At 42.4% G+C, this 15,974-nt stretch overlaps 1 protein-coding gene across 3 annotated transcripts in view; it reads right to left on the bottom strand.

The window, feature by feature from the left end:
- Window positions 1-15,974, bottom strand: part of FAM168A (family with sequence similarity 168 member A) — a 165,989-nt gene that overhangs the window by 149,319 nt on the left and 696 nt on the right. For 2 of the 3 annotated variants that reach the window (XM_085318073.1, XM_085318076.1), the window contains exon 1: window positions 14,011-14,051. The exons of the other annotated variant lie outside the window; for it this stretch is intronic. In XM_085318073.1, coding sequence (XP_085174199.1) covers window positions 14,011-14,036 — 26 coding nt within the window. In that variant the 5' untranslated portion in view covers window positions 14,037-14,051. Of the gene's footprint in view, window positions 1-14,010; window positions 14,052-15,974 lie in introns of those variants that run through there. 3 annotated transcript variants of the gene reach the window in all.

The following is a 15,974-nucleotide window of genomic DNA, read 5'->3' on the forward strand; positions in this document are numbered from 1 at the left end:
GCAGAGCCAGCATGTAAGAGCTTTCCAAGTGTGCACAGGAAGGATCTGTCAAGATTTAATGAATCTTGGACTCGTCTACCCTCCCTAGTAGGGTGCAGGGGGGAGAAGAATGGTGAAAGCAGGCACTTTTCTTCCCTTTCTTGCTCACTCTTCTTCATTTGTGCTTCCTCTCCAATGGCATTAAATCTGTTTTGATATATGCTATCAAGAAAGTTGACTCTGACTGAGGGAAAAATGTCTCCGCTTGTTTTAAATCCACCAGGAATAGTTTCCTTTCCTTTTCTGGGTCTTCCTTAAAAAGAAGAGGGGGAGCAATTACACGCTGCGAAASCTGATTTGGAGTGACAGTGGGCTCACCATTGCTTTGTCTTTACTTGAATACTGAATGTTTCCAAACCCCCAAAAAAATGCTCTATTCCAAATTTCGGGAGATGTTTTTCAGCCAGTTTCCAGCTACAACCAGATGATTATGTCAATCTCTCCTGACCTTGGAACCTGTGAATGCAAGTCCTACTTCACATTTCCTTTTTTGGATCCTGAATACATCTATAAAAAAATAAATAAAAAAGAGAGAAAGAAAAAGAAAAAAAAAAAACTTGCAATTGCACATTAGGGCAATCATTGCAACCCAAAATAGGCATCTACATGGGTTGAAAAGTAGCTGGAACACAATACTTTTCCACTTGTTCAGCAGCAATGGGTCGCCAAGGCGGCTGTGAAATCTCCACCTCTGCAGGTGTTCAGGACGTGACTATATACCTACAACCAACCTGATCTAGTGTTGGCAACAGTCCTACCTAAGTGGGAGGCTGCATCTCCCCAGACTCCCCAGAGCATCTTGCCTAACAGGCTCAGGATGAGTCCGAGGATCAAATGAAGTTCAGGAAGGGATTTCACTCACRGGCTGGCACATATGAAAGGATTCTCCTCCCTCATCCTCCGTAGTATGAACTCATTTGCAGGATCTTCTAAGGAAATCTTCAGCAATGCCCTGTCAAAGTAAACTTGGGAGTTGATACCCTCTTCTCTCCTATCACTTGTGACACATAAGTCCAGTCCTTAAGGACTGGAAGTGTGCACTTGGTTATCGCTCAGAATTTGCATCATCTAATTTACTCTTAATTATCAGAGATGATCTAATATTCCTTTCTGACCCTATTTTAGTATTTCACTCTTCTTCTGGATTTGTACACAGACTACAAAAGCCTGAATCACAACTGCAATCCAGTTTTGCAGTGGTATAAATGACAGAAAGGGACCCTAAACTCCTGGAGAAGTTTTAAACAGCGTTGCGTTAATGGAGCTCCTAGAGCAATAAAGTCCCTGTGAAAAGGAATGCCAGCCACTTGCTCCGTAGCCTTTGAAGCACCTTGCTGTGGAGGAAACAAGCCATCAGTCTAGGCAAATTCACAAGCCAGGTTTTGATGCTTAGATGAATCATCTGACAAGCAGATCTGCACGCTGCATTTGAAACAGATGCTGAAATAGCTCCATAGCTTATACTCCTAGGAACCACTGGTGTCAATAAGAACAAAACAAAACAAAAAACCCACTTGACTATCTCGCCTTTCAGTGCTGGTGGTGTTGCCGCCGCTGYTTAAGAAAAATACTCAGTTTCTAGCAAAACATGGGAGCTTTTAGATTGAGCAGCCTTGCACGCTTGACCGTAGTCCTGCTGCTGCCCTGCTCAGCTCTCCGCTCACAGCCTGATACAAAACCTTAGCATTGAAGTAGGCACAAATGTATTCGAGGATGCAAACAATTTATCGCAAATTGCAAGTTAAAAGAGAGCACCTATGTTTTGGGGAGGGGGCAAAAAGAGAAGTGTCTTTCATTCGAGTGAGCTTCACACCTATTTTCTAAGCCAAACTAGCTGAGATAGGTTAGTGCTTTTACATAGCGCTTGGTTTTCCAAAACGGTGCAACACCAACAAACGTATTAACGATATCATCCCCTTAATGATGCAAGTTTATCAGTGGCAAAGGCTCATCCTGCGGGACCAGAGGATCCCAAACTGCCATATACCTGCGCCAGGCAACGGCGATGCCAATGAGGGCTGAACCATTAAACGGCCAGAGGACGGAGCTGAGATCCTGGCTTGCCGCTGGGGATGACRCAGGGTGGAAACGCGACGGGACCACGAACGGGGAGCGTCCTGGCCCCAGCRTTTAGAGGATGGTGTACAAGTGTGGGGAGGGAAGCTGGAGGCAGCTTACTCAGCTTCTCGACAGGCTGAATTGGAATGAAAACGTCTACATTTAATTGGGCAAATAAGCAAGGCAGGAGACCCGGTCTCTTTGCACATGCCTGCAACCTGGTATAAAGCAAAGAGCTGTTGCTCGATGGTCATACCTGAGAAAAGCAGGAGGTTGGAAAACACAGGCAAAACACACTGTAAAAGACACGTTCCCTGTGCTAAAGACACGTGCACAACCAAACCAGGACACGGTTTGCAGGGGGAGCCGTATGTAACCGCAGTGATGCTTTTGGAAAATACCACTCACTACATAAATACTTTGAAAACCTGGACTATAGCGACCAGAGACTGATCCACCAGTTCGTTAACTCCTGTTAATACAGCCGCTTGTTTTAAGAGAGGTCTGTCGTATGTCTCAGCAATCAATCGAAAGTAAATTAGCTCTATTAACATAAACGCTTGGAAATTTGACTGTGAATTCCAATTTCGAAGTGAAGCTGGGCATTAGCCACGAGTAGCTATCATGGTTGAAATGCATCATTTTCCATTTCCTACTGAGTACAAAAATGAAAACAAAGAATCTCAAACTACCAGCTACATATCTAATTGTTTAAACAAGTGTACATAACCTGATTTGATATTTTTATATACATATATATACACCATATATATATACACACACACACTCCATATATATACACACACACACACACATTATATATATATATATATATATATATAAAATTGGCAATAGAATCAACTTGTTTCAAATTCATCTATCTTGCTGGTAAATAGATGTGCTGCCAGCTGCTCAGCTAATGCTACTCTCCGCCTGGCTTTCCCCAGCAAAAATTGTTGTGGTTCGTGGCACCTGACTGACTCCTTTGCGTGCTAGGAAAGCTCCGGGGAGCAACGGACGAGACGCAGCCGAGCATCCGCAGGTGCAGGAAGACAGTCCTACCTACCATACAGCAATTTTTATAAACACAAACTGAGATGTTGAAGATTCAGCAGCAGCCGCCTAAATAAATTCRTACCCACCACAAACAACTCGCCTTTTTAAGCCGCAAGCATTGAATTTATACTCAAGCGTGAGACAAACTAGGGGCATAAAATAGACATGTGGGTGTCTGAAAGCAAGAGGGCAAAATAACAAGCTTTGCTACATGGAACATGTCTATAAAAGTATGCAAGAAGGCCAGGCAAAAATCATCACTGCCTTTCCCAGCAGACAAGGCTCCAAACCTCTTTGCCAAATAAATAGGAAATGTTAAGATAAATTCAGTATTTAAARTATGTGATGGCTATTGCAGCCTTTCTCATGTAAAATATAATAATCCTAAAAATAGAAGCAGGCAAATTTCCCTGACGAGGCTGTTACTGAACCTTTTTTTTTCCCACCCTGTTGAACACCGTTCACTGCTGCGAGGAATAACCTCTGTCGTGCCTGCAAGAGCAGCAGGAGCCCGAGAGYGGATGCAGCCAGAGCTCCGCAGCCGCGCTGAACCTTGAGGAAGTCGTAGATCCCGCCTGGGCCGGCAGCAGGGAAGGTGCACGTACAGGACGGGATCGACGAGGCATCCCAGCGCTATCGGAGGCTCTGCTTTGGCCACCRCCATTACCCTTTCGTGCCTCTCGGRCTGGCCTCGCCCTCCATCCGAAATCCCAACCAGCAAGCTGCGCCCGCGCAGGCGAACCTCACCGTAGCAGAGCCGTGGGCTGCAGCGCTCCTGCCACGACGAGAGACGCTTTCTCAGGATATATGGAAATACGGCTGGAGGCAGGCTCAAAGGGACGTGGAGAACTTGCCTCAAACCGCGCTCTCAAGCAGCGGACGGCTTCCTCATTTCCAGTGCTTTTCAATTTATGCCGACTAGAAACAGTTACGGCAGTAACACTACTGTTTTAGCAACTTCTTCAAAATTCTTCTTATTTCAATGTAAGACAACAGATTGGGCAAATGAGAAGGAACATACATAAAATATGATATCACATATATATATATGAATATATATGAACTAAATGTGTCAGCTACTGAGTATTCTCATAACTCAGCTGATTATATAAAGGGACCAACGTAAGAAAGGCAAAATAAATAAGTAAATAAATAAATAAACAAAAGGGACAGCAAATGCTAAAACCCAGCTCTATCACCAAGAATGCAGTCACATGGCAGCCCAACACAACCAGCAACTGCAAAAATTAAACAGGGTGTAACAACAACAAACAGAGTGAAAGAGGAATCTATTCAGTTCCTCCCACTATTGAATTCCTTTTATTTCAGTTTTTGGAATCAACAAAAATCCAAAGGATTAAAAAAAAAAAACTGCATTCATTGCCACTTCTTATATTTAATTGCCCTTGCTATGTGAGACACTTAAGTACTTCAGTGTAAGATTATAAAAGTTAGTTCTTTCTTCAGTTCTCACCACTGTTATTGAATGGCACCAATGACAGCATTCATAGCTATGAGGACTTTTTCTTCTGTATAATTGTTCTGTGCAGAAGTTTTAGTTAAAAAGCCAAAAAACAGCCTTGCAAGGGAAGTATCAATCATTCCACTTCAGTGATATGAAAAGAAAAACATTTATTCAGACATGTTACAGGTCTCGTTCAAAGTCATACAGAAGTCAGCTTTAGCGTCATATACAGCCTCTGCCCAGGTCCCTGCTTATGTCTTTACCATGGTCTTGAGGGAGACTTTCTTCATCTTAAATCCAATAGCAAGTACTTTAACAGACAGCAGAGGAGTTCATTTCCAGGAGAAAAAGCATACTTTGCCACTGACAACAATTTTTTATACTCCTTTCGCGATGACTGCATTGACATAGCCTACTGAACAAGGGTATTTTCCACAATAAAAGGGTTTGAAAGCTCTTCAGCTCCGTCTGGTTGGCTTTTAAATAGTATTATTCAGCACTACGTTCCCAAGCAGAGCTTGTAAACTCTGCTGGAAAGCAGCAGACAGGCCTGGGGTTAGCCCGAGAATTTCTGCAAAGTTTTCAGTTGGACCTGCTGTTTGAGGGGGGAGGAAAAAGCAGGCGCAGGAGGAGAAAAAAAGGGGAGAATCTAGTTACTGAGGCTAAAGGAGCACTTAAAATGTGAAGAGCATTTCCCCCACACACACATACAATCTTGTTGATAATTCTGTCTAATGCTGAATAAAACTGGTTAACTCCACTGCAGATGGTCACAGACCTCCCTGCTGCCTGGGAAAGCTCAGCAGAGAGACACAAAGTGATGCACGGGCAAGAATCTCCCTTCTTTTGCTCTCTCTTTCCACCCTCTCAAACAGAAAAAAAAAGAAAAAAGAAAATACATAGGAGAGGCTGAAGAAGCAAACCGTGAAGCTATGTGAATCCTAGAGGAGTAAGAAAACCCTACGGCTCTTTCTCAGCRGGAGAGACTAGGGATGGGTTGATAAGGTTTAGACAGGGGTGACAAGACACGCGTGGCCCCGGCAGCCAAAAGGTATTGCCTGACTTGGAAAGCTGCTTCTTGCACAAGTCTGGTAACTGGAGCAAGTTGACTACAAGAAAAAAGATACGCTGAATTAACAATATTCTGAGTCAAGGAGGCTGCATTTGCTTCCTGAGCAATTACTGTCCCTATCAGTAGATGATAACTAGCTGTGGGTCACGTCACGCGACACTCCTGTATGTGAAGTATCATGCATTCAGCTTGTATGCAATTAAGCCCACTTTATGGTCTCATCAGGTTCCCCACGACACCCAATTAAGTAATAACAGAAGGAAAGTGCTCTTAATTAATTAAGAGGGGAGAAAAACCCTCTGTAAGCTAGACACAGGTGTGTATAGCTCAAGCAGAGCCTGAAATAGTTGAATAGATCATTTAGTCTTTATTAAAAAAAAAAATAAAAAGAGGAAAAGGAAAACACTCAAACTTGTATCCAATTAACCCAATAGCAGGATGCTTTTTGGTATCCTTTGAGGAATTCACTTTTCTCTGTTATATTCAATGATTAAGTGGTCTATAAAAGCTTAAATATAAAACTGACACCCCCAACGAAACAAGGGGTTGCAAGTGATCACAACTTGCACACAGTTGTTAACAGCTTTTCACAAATCGCATTCAGCATAGATTTAAACCATCTCTCTTCCATATGTGTGGTTTTTTTTTTAACCACCTTTCTTCTTACTATGCCTTTCTAAAAACTGGTGTTAACCGAACACGTTTGTATTCATTTCTAAGCAGATGCTTTTCAGTGTGTTTTAAAACATTACCTCAAGCATTATGTATATACATATATATACACACACACTACATATATACACACGCACACAGACATATCCAGCAAAATTCAAAATCCAGTTAAAGACAGATTATAGATACAATCTGCAACACTCGCGTAAAGCTGCTGTTGCACACAGCTATATTTTGACGGAGCTAGATGAAACCCCATTAGGGCTAGCAATGTTACAGCAGTCAGCGCAATGTCGCTACCATTTTGCGATGCCTGTCAAGGACAAAGTCATAAAGAGGCAACAGCAGAAAAGAAAAAAATATTATACTAGAAAATGTCAGATTACCATTCTAGGTCTCTCTCTCTCTCCCTCTTACATGCTTCAGTAAGCAGAACAGCAAAATTTAACTGCAAAGAATGACATTTCCATCAAGTAGAGTAGTTTTTACCCAAATTTCTCCAGCTAAATAAAGTCAACTTGCATCATTTAATGTATTAAAAGCACAGAATCAGTCTTCATAATTGTGTGGAATCGTGTTTAACCATAAAGTGTAGCTTGTATGGAGAGCTACAGTAAAAATTATTTCAAACTTTCTATTTCTCAGTTTCAGCTGCAACTTTAATACAATTTTAATTGTCCAAGCTGTAATTTTCTCATTTTAGTGTCTTCCTCTAGCTGTATTTTGCAGCCTTTGGACCCTGAGAAACTGAAATTGGTCTGAATTGGTTTATTCCGAGACTACGAAAGTGCAGGCCTTACATGAGTATCTTGTATCTCAAATTTAGTTGCAGGATTTGGCCAAAGTGTGAGGCAAAGATCACACTAAAGACATGCTTTTAACTATATTCATGCATATCAGCCCTAATCTGGCCAGATCTGCTGAAATTTGTAGTTTTTACACRTTATTTTTCATGGTTAAACACAGCATATTTCACCATGCTGCCTCTCCACTCGGGCCCCTTATCTGTGCCAGCAACAGACACCCCACAAGTTCAGCACAAGGGTCTCTGTGATTCCCCATCATTACGTCCTTTGGTACCTGAATTAAGGATTTTTCTTATCTCATCATCCTCCAACATGAAATAGGATAAARTAGTAAGAAACACCAAACAGTATGAATAACTTCCAAGAGTCCCTTTGCACAAATAATACTAATCTCATGCTGACTATGTGTGTTAAAAGTCTATGCTTCCTATCCAAACCATTAAGGATCAACATAGCGCCATGCTATAACTTTGATTTTTCATATTTCTGTTTCGTTAAAGCTCGGCATGAGTACTGGTGACTGCAAATTCGAACAACAAAAAGAGAAATTCAGAAYAAATTTTACATGATATTTTTAGAACTGTTTTTTTCACAATTTTTTACCTTATTCAGTCCAAGGACTGAATTAGCCTTAGGAGCGAATAAAGCTGCTGTCTGCGGGACGGCTCCCCTCCGTGCTGTGGGAGTCGGAAGGCGCGTAGTAAAGGAGACGAGGAACTGCAGGAACGGCAAGTATGGTCTTGCCATGAAGCATGAAGCTGCACGCTGCCCCAAGGAGCTGGTCTCTCCCAGCTTTTGCCATAGAGAGCCTTTGTAATGCTCAGCTTAGGATTCTTTCTACTTGATTAACTAATTGCGCAGTCCTCATTTTCTGGACACTCAAGGCCAAATCTGCAATTGAGATGCTGAGACCTGACAGTTGCCTCTGTTGTCAACAGAGCTCTGTATTCGATACATCAAGTGCTGTGAAGATGCAAAGGTTCGCTGAAAACGCATGCCTCGGGCATCTCAAGCAAGAAACTCGGTATCAGTGAGCAAGTACTTTTTGATGCATACTTAACCACTTTCTTTGGATCTCAGCTCCTCCACTGTAAAAGGGGAGGCCCGTTACACAATAATTAATTTATCCCACTCCTGCTTGGAAAGCAGCCCAATTCCTCACCTGGATTTGGACCTGYGGTACGAGGAAGGGATTCTGCACACCCATTTACAGTACAGGCAGCTCAGTCGCTGCATGCAGCTGTGCTCAGCTAAGCAAGAGCAACCCATGTATACTGCCCAAAAATGTGTGCACAGCCTAAGTAGTCTGGAAGCCTTTATCAGAAATGTTGGGTTAATCTAAGTTTCTTCCCCTGACTGAGAATCCGGTATGGAAACAAAATCCAAAATCCCTGCTTCAGGAGCAAACACGGGCAGGGATTGCAAGAAATGTTATTCGCAAGAGATGGGAGAAAGGTAGGACGGGATGGACAGGAGCATCTCCGCTTTCTCATATTCCAGGGCTCCTCAAGCACAGCTGCCTCCCCTTGATGACCAGCCTTCCACCCCTTCAGTTCTTTCTTTTCCCTGATAACAGAGACCCCTGAGAGACTAACTCTATGGAAACTCAGGTCTTCATTACTGTACAGCAGTGTGTGTGAATTACTTGATGGGGAAAAAAAATAAACATACCTATCCGTAACGTAGGCTCTTCCATAATCCCTAACTCTCTGACCTCAGAGGCTCATTTTCAGTTCTTAAAACTTTTGGCACAAAGAAAGCCCTCACTCAGCCAAATTGTTTTTCTTTGATCACGCTCGATCCCRCTGTTCAAAAAATAGGTTAAGACTATTAGTCTTGCTTATGTTATCCAAATGCTTGCTAGACTCTCATCTTTCCTATAATTTATTTAGTGCTGAATCCCTTGACAATATTTCTAAAGTGTACCTAGATCACTTCCAATATCACTCAGATCAGCAATTTTGATTGCAAGGCAGGAGTGGCAGAAAGAGSTTCTACAGGATGCAGACAAAAACTAATCGATGCATGTGTCACATTTTCAGAAAACTACTATGAATAGAGTCCTATCAGGGTCTCGGTGACACTTGGGCTCAATGACCAGAATAGATCATCTGGAGACACATGGATACTWTAATACATCTCTTGGAGCCACTGGATTTAAACAGAACCTTTGTCTTGCTGTCCATGTGCTTTACAGTGTTCTTAGTGCATYATTTTAGCTGGTACTAACGTGCACTTCAAACTAGACCTTTACAAAAATCTTCTAAATTATTTTCCATGAGCACCACAGCCAGAGGAGAACACACTGAGGATGATATTACTTTGGGGAGGAAGAAAGTTTGCAGATGCTTTGCAAACAACGATTTTACAGGGGGCCGTATTTCATAAATCCCTTTCTCAAACGATTCTAAATTAAGATCGCTGGCTGCCATCCATAGTCTTGTGAGCACCATCAAATTGTGAGCCACTCAGATCGTCACATGTATCTTAGAACTCTTAGAAATTTCCTGTTATAAATACATACATTACTTTTACCCTTAGCTCTCAGAAATGGAAGTCTGCTCCAATAGTTATTATGGCCTCTAAAGTATGTCTTAGGGCTTATGTTCAGCTCATGATTAATTTGAATCATAAGCCAAAGACTGTCCTTACTAGATTCCCATTCTGTATGTTTTTTTTCTTTTTTTAACTAGAATAAGGTAGTAATTGTAATGCAAACCTTGGGCCATTAAAGTAAAAACTAATGTTTCAATTAAGAGACTCCACAAGCTTCTAACACAACCTCTCTGTAACTCAGCCRCAGGTTAACAGTACGAACACTGCTTGCCTGGTGCCTTTCTGCAATTCTTTCTTTCCGCCCAAGAAGAGAAGATACGTCCACGGTTTTGGCAATTTAAAGGCCAGACGAGACCGCTGCCTCACGGGAAGTTACCTCCTGCACACCACATGCTGTTAAACATCCCCTAGATGCCCGTGGACAGAAGCTAGTGTTTGGCAAGAGCATAACTTGTATTTGCCCACGCAGCTTTAAAGAAAAGCAAGCAAACGTGAGAATTTCAAGAGACGGAAAAAGCACTTTTTCCTGCGATCAGCCATTGCGACGGCAGTCCCCTTCCCTAATAAAAAACACGTGCCTCACTTCAAATCCACAGGAGATGCTGAACTTGCCTGTGCCGTGTTTTCTTTGGTCCTCAGACTATTCTGGTGTTTCTGCTGTTCCTCTACAACCTTTCCAACTGCTACTTCAAGATGCTGAAACGCATATCATGCGGCCTTCCTGTACAAACCTAACACCAAATACAGAAATCAGATTTGTTCTCTACGCAAAACGCTCATAAATTTTAAAACTGTATTCACCTGTTTTGCTACAGCACCTTCCCCCTGTGTTTAGATGAACCTGTTTTGCTCAAGCACATCCCCTGACCCACCGGGCTCAAGCATGCGACACAGGGGGACGAGTCCCTGCTGCACGGGGCTTGTTCCCACGTGCCACTGTCCCTGCAGTCAGGACGGTCAGGAGACCAGCAGCCTCCAAGCAGGCTCTCTGTGCTTCAGGGGTCCCGATTTACCGTTGTGTGAATCCGCACGTGCTTCACAAACGCTGCCAGCGACACCCCTTCAAGAGCGGTGATCAAATACTGCCAGATCCATGACCAGGTCATTGCCACCCTCCTGAAACGCCTCCGTTTCACCCCGATAATCTGTTGGTGATCACTGTCTGAAATCCAACAGCTGTTCTTAACGTGATTAACATCAGCCATATGTGATAATGCAGTACCAATTTGCTTAATCAGAATGTCATTTGGCACTAAAATTCCTTAGAAGTCACAGTTCACTGGAAAGGAATTTAAAGAATGGTTTCATTTAGTGCAGCCACAAGGTTTAGCCCCAGAAGTTTTAGTCAGGGTTGAAGGCATGGCAGAATGAGGGTTATTTCTCAGGGCTGCTGCTCTCCTGGTTTCTGCTCTCCAGTCTGAAAATAGCAATGTGAGTACAGTGAACCGGACTTCATTTCATAGTGAAGAAAAACTAGCAACCTGTTTAGGCAGGACAGTAAGCCGGCAGTAACTCGCAAAGTGGATTTGCTCAAACAAGACTGAGTTCAAGTCTTTAAGCATTCCTTTATCTGAGGTTTGGCGCTCTGTCAACGTTCGTATGGTACGACATTTTTGAAGAGCTGCTTGTTGTGAGCCTATGTGTAAGAGGCAGAATCCTGGAAAGATAAACTGAAAACAACAACCTTTAGAAAATGGATTTTCAGAACTTTCTTGATCTATGTTCAAAAAAAAAGTAAGCTGTTTAACTCTTGGTGATGGGTTCTCACCAATCCTACGCATTTCGGCAAAGGCCAGTTAGTTACCTAAGCACCCCCTGCCAGCACTACCAAACGTGCTAGTCCAGCACTGTCTGGGATAAAAGGGTCCATCAGCTGCCGTTTCACAGCAGCTAACCACAACAGGAGCCCCACAAGTCCAAATACATACACTTATTTCCATGAGAATAAAAATYACGGTCATTTGAGTCCCACAAATTATACCATTTTTAAAACAAACATCCCATTTAAACAATGCTTATCAGATAAACAGCTTTATTGTATCTATTGTTTGGTTCATGCCTGCAAAAAGGTTCAAACCAAATGATAAATTCCTTCAAGCAACAATTTCTAGGAAAGTGTAGTACAGCCCTCCATCTTATCGCTCCCTTTGTGTTTTGCTAAAAGGGTCAAAGAAAAAAAAAGGAAAAGAAAAACCAGAACACTTTATTTTACTGTACTGATTCTCTCATCAAATGTGAAAAATACAGTAAAAATACAGGGCATTTAAGACTTCTAAAGAGAAAAAGAGAATTGGAGCCTTCGCTACAAATTTCAGTTTATTCTTTGCTAAACYGGAATATGCTTTTTAGTCCAAGAATGTGCGAGACTGTGCTATATCACTTCACTAATGAGTCTACACATGACACTTCAGCTACGTTTCAGCTAACAAGAACATATTGCACTGTTGCTACCTTTAAAGACAGACACCCAGGCAAAAATCAACATTAAGATAAAATCACAAGCTTCTGATAAGATGCATTAGAGACGGTGCAATCATTCTGAAAATAAACATAGTAAGTTAAGGAAACCCAGAATTTAAATTTTAGAAGGACTCAAAGTATACTCAGCATATACAAATAAAGCTTACAGCACCCAGCAGTCTTTCCTACTAGATACTGATGCTGTGGCAACAAATATATGTTTAGAGCCAAGATATTTTAGTGTTTGTCATCCCAGATTATCTGAAATCCATTTATAAATATGCTCTTTTCTTTTTCCTCTTCGTTTGAGTACATATGAGAACAAAATCCTAACGCTTTGGTATTAATTTGTATTGCAGGCACAMTGTCGAAGTGGAATAAATTATCCTTGCAGAAAAGACTTCTAAGCAGCAAATGTCGAAGGARGAGCACTTTTACTGGTTAAGCTCGGGCTCGGACATTCTGGAAAACAGAACTGCTGTTAAAGATTAAGTACCAGCACGGGGTTTTTTTCGTCTCAGATTAAAGGCATACTGTCACCTTCAAAAACCTACTTGCAAGGGCTTCCAGGTATCTAACTTCCCCGGCTTATCTGATAACATTTTATCTCAGTTTCTTCATTTTAATTGGTGGGGATTTTTCCCCTCGCTCTTGTGCGTTGTGCATAAATACAGAAGCGAACCAGCTCAGGAAGAAAATAGGTAGCACAGTAATCTCAAGCGCTCTTTGCGGTAATCCTGGATTTTGTTTTCTAACGGAAGTATGAGATATTCAATAAAACAAGCCCAAAACGCAAACCCAGGATCTACATCCACATTGATGCAGTAACTCATTTGCAAGGCTTAGGATCATCTCCGAAACTCCTAAATAGAGTCCATGTTTTTGCAGGTGCTGCCAATTTTTGTGCTGTGTCTTATTGGACTTCAGTCTACTTGAAGGAGATGTAAAGTGTGGGGAGGTTTTACAATCTATCCTGCTCCTGAGCAATCTTACTGTTACCATCCCAGGAGGAAGTATGGCTCCCAGAAATCGGTTCCAGTTAAAGCAGATTTCTGCTCTCCTGGGAATAGAGTCTAGAGACGCCTCACTAATCTTACTCCCATTAAATTATCTCCATACAGAAAGATTTGTAGAGACTACAGGTCTCTACCAAAGCTATCTCGTTTCCCTTTGGGAATGTATCTTAGAGTGATTTAATCTCTAGATTTTTTTCCACTCCATCTTTACTAAATGGTAAAATCCCCAAGTAAGTTCTTAGTGACTATCTTCCTGGGCAGGCAAAAGAAATGCTTCATCACTATAATTAAAAAAAAAGATGGGAATTGTCCTGCTGGAAGTCCAGGAAGATGCCACAAACTGACCCTAAATTAACGTCCCTCTAGCAAGCTAGACTTTGCAAGATGCTTTCCTGTTTCATAGGCTATTCTTCTGCCAGTGTGGTGCGTTGGATGAGTTCGCCGAGCAATCAGACAAGCCCGGCAGCAGTGTAAGGGTGGGAATACAACCATGCAGGTAGAAGCCGGGGCAACAAAACGCCCAGGCCCTTTCACCTCAAAYATCGAGATGACACCTGAGGGTGCCATTTCAAACGGGCCCTGAAGCCAAACTAAGCCCACACCGTTACCCAAAGAATCACTGAATCACAGAAGGGCTAAGGGTGGAAGGGACCTCTGGAGATCATCTAGTCCAAACCCCCTGCTCCAGCAGGGTCACTTAGAGCACGTTGCACAGGATGTGTCCAGATGGCTTTTGAATATTTCCAAGGATGGAGACTCCATAGCCTCTCGGGGCAACTTGTTCCAGTGCTCTGTCAGGAGCAGTCTCACCTTTCCTCCTTGCTCCGTAGCCACATGTTCCCGAACGCAAGTCCACACCAGGCAGGAATACAACCAGGAGGCTACAGCAAAAAGTGCAACGAAGCCAGTCACTTAGGTGCCTCRTGAAACTATGCCACCGGCAGAAGATCTGCCCTCCCTCCTGCTCGCTCTGGCCTACCTCTTCTGCAGCACTATGGACTTCCATCCACCTAAGCCAGCAACGAAACCAAGCTTGCAACTCATCTGAGGCACATCCTACAGATGGGGAACTGCGTTAAACGGCACTTCTCTACCACATAAAAGCGTTGTTAACTACAGTTTGTAAGTGGTTGGATGGTCAAACAAGGATGCGATAAAAGTACTTCAAGTGTTTTTAGTACACATTCTAAATGCTGCTTCACAGAAATACCATCTCCTGATACCTGGATTTCGGAGCCTTTGAAGCGCCACATATTTTACATCAGCAGGGAAGGAACAGCCTTAGTTCAGAAAGAGTATTTGCTGTATTAAGGAAAAGAGCTAAAATTATTACAGAACACCTACACAGAACTTTGTTGCCTTCAAACAACGTCAGCACTCCTGGATTTGGGTGCCAACGCTTCAAGAATTTGCAGTCATGAAGCACAATCACACTTCTCCAACCTAGATGCAGATGGCAGTAAGGGATCCCTTTGAGAATCTGCTCTGCAGCACCTTGGCACAAGGGGGTTTATACCCTTTAGACATCAAATCAGCAAGAATTTAGGGTTAGCTCTTCAGGTGACGTTTATTTGATGTGTTATATGGCTGCTAATAAAAAAATTAGGATCTTATGCCTACCAGATGGTAACGATTTACATTTTTCTTCCTGTAGAAGCAACACAGCCAAAGGTAACAGTAATGGACATAATTCAAACTTTCTAGACGAGTGGCTTTCCCGAAAAACAGCCCTTATATAAACCCACAGAATCTGACACATGCAGAAGTCTGTATTTATTAAATTTGACAGTGAAAGAATTTTGAAACTGTCCAAGATGCAGAAAATGTGCATTGCCATGTTGGTCTGCAAGATTTTTCCAACAGTTTTGATTGGAACAAATTATGAACTTTGAAGACAAACCTCTTTTGCTTCTGAAGCTTAAACAAATCAGTCTGACCCTTTATTCCCCCTCCCTCAAGACAGCATCTGCCTCTGGTATTCTGCCAGCGTCTCAAGAGGGCAGGTAGGAACCAAAAGTCAAAGAATAAGGAATTGTTTTCCACTGTGTTCTTTTTGCTATCTTCTGGTTAACGAAAGCACAATGTCAGATACGCCAAATAATAATATAAAGGTAAAATCCTAGAAAAGCCAGATGAAACCTGAAACCACCAGACACATACGTCTTCCTCCAGTTGCCACTACGGCAAAATACTCAGTGATCTAAGAGCCCTGCAGCTTATCTTAATAGCCAGAAAATTCTGATAACATTGAGGAAAAAGTATTCCAGCATTAGGGCCACCCCCTGCCCCAGAAGAAAATCCTGCTGAAGTCCTCTCAGATTTAAAAATGAGATTGTCAGCAAAGCAAACCCCAGCTAATCTTGACTCCCAGCACAATCCTGGGGAAAGAGGTCCCACAAGCAGATAAGATTCAAATCAAGAGTTTACAGATCAAAGGCACCATCCAGAACTGTAAGCTGAAACTAGTAACACATCAAAACAGCCTCTACAGCGCTGACGTTACATGTTCTCTCCAAATAAGCAGAGCACATTTGGCATTATTTAAAAGTCTGTATAAAACTTAAAGAGAAACCCCGTAAGGAGTTCAACAGAATAGCCCAACCAGGTGAGCACAAGCAGAGGATTAACAGTCTTCTCATTCTTTCAAGCACTGCAGAGGGAGACGAGTCATCCCTGTGGGTATATCAGGGCATCTCCCAGTATTTCATGTTTCCTTCTGTCACGCCTGCAGAGTAAAGAACACCATCATCCCTTTTATCCCATATTTCAAATTG

Source organism: Rhea americana, unplaced genomic scaffold (genome assembly GCF_003343005.1).
Source record: "Rhea americana isolate MKP2758 unplaced genomic scaffold, rheAme1 scaffold_516, whole genome shotgun sequence".
NCBI lineage: Eukaryota > Metazoa > Chordata > Aves > Rheiformes > Rheidae > Rhea > Rhea americana.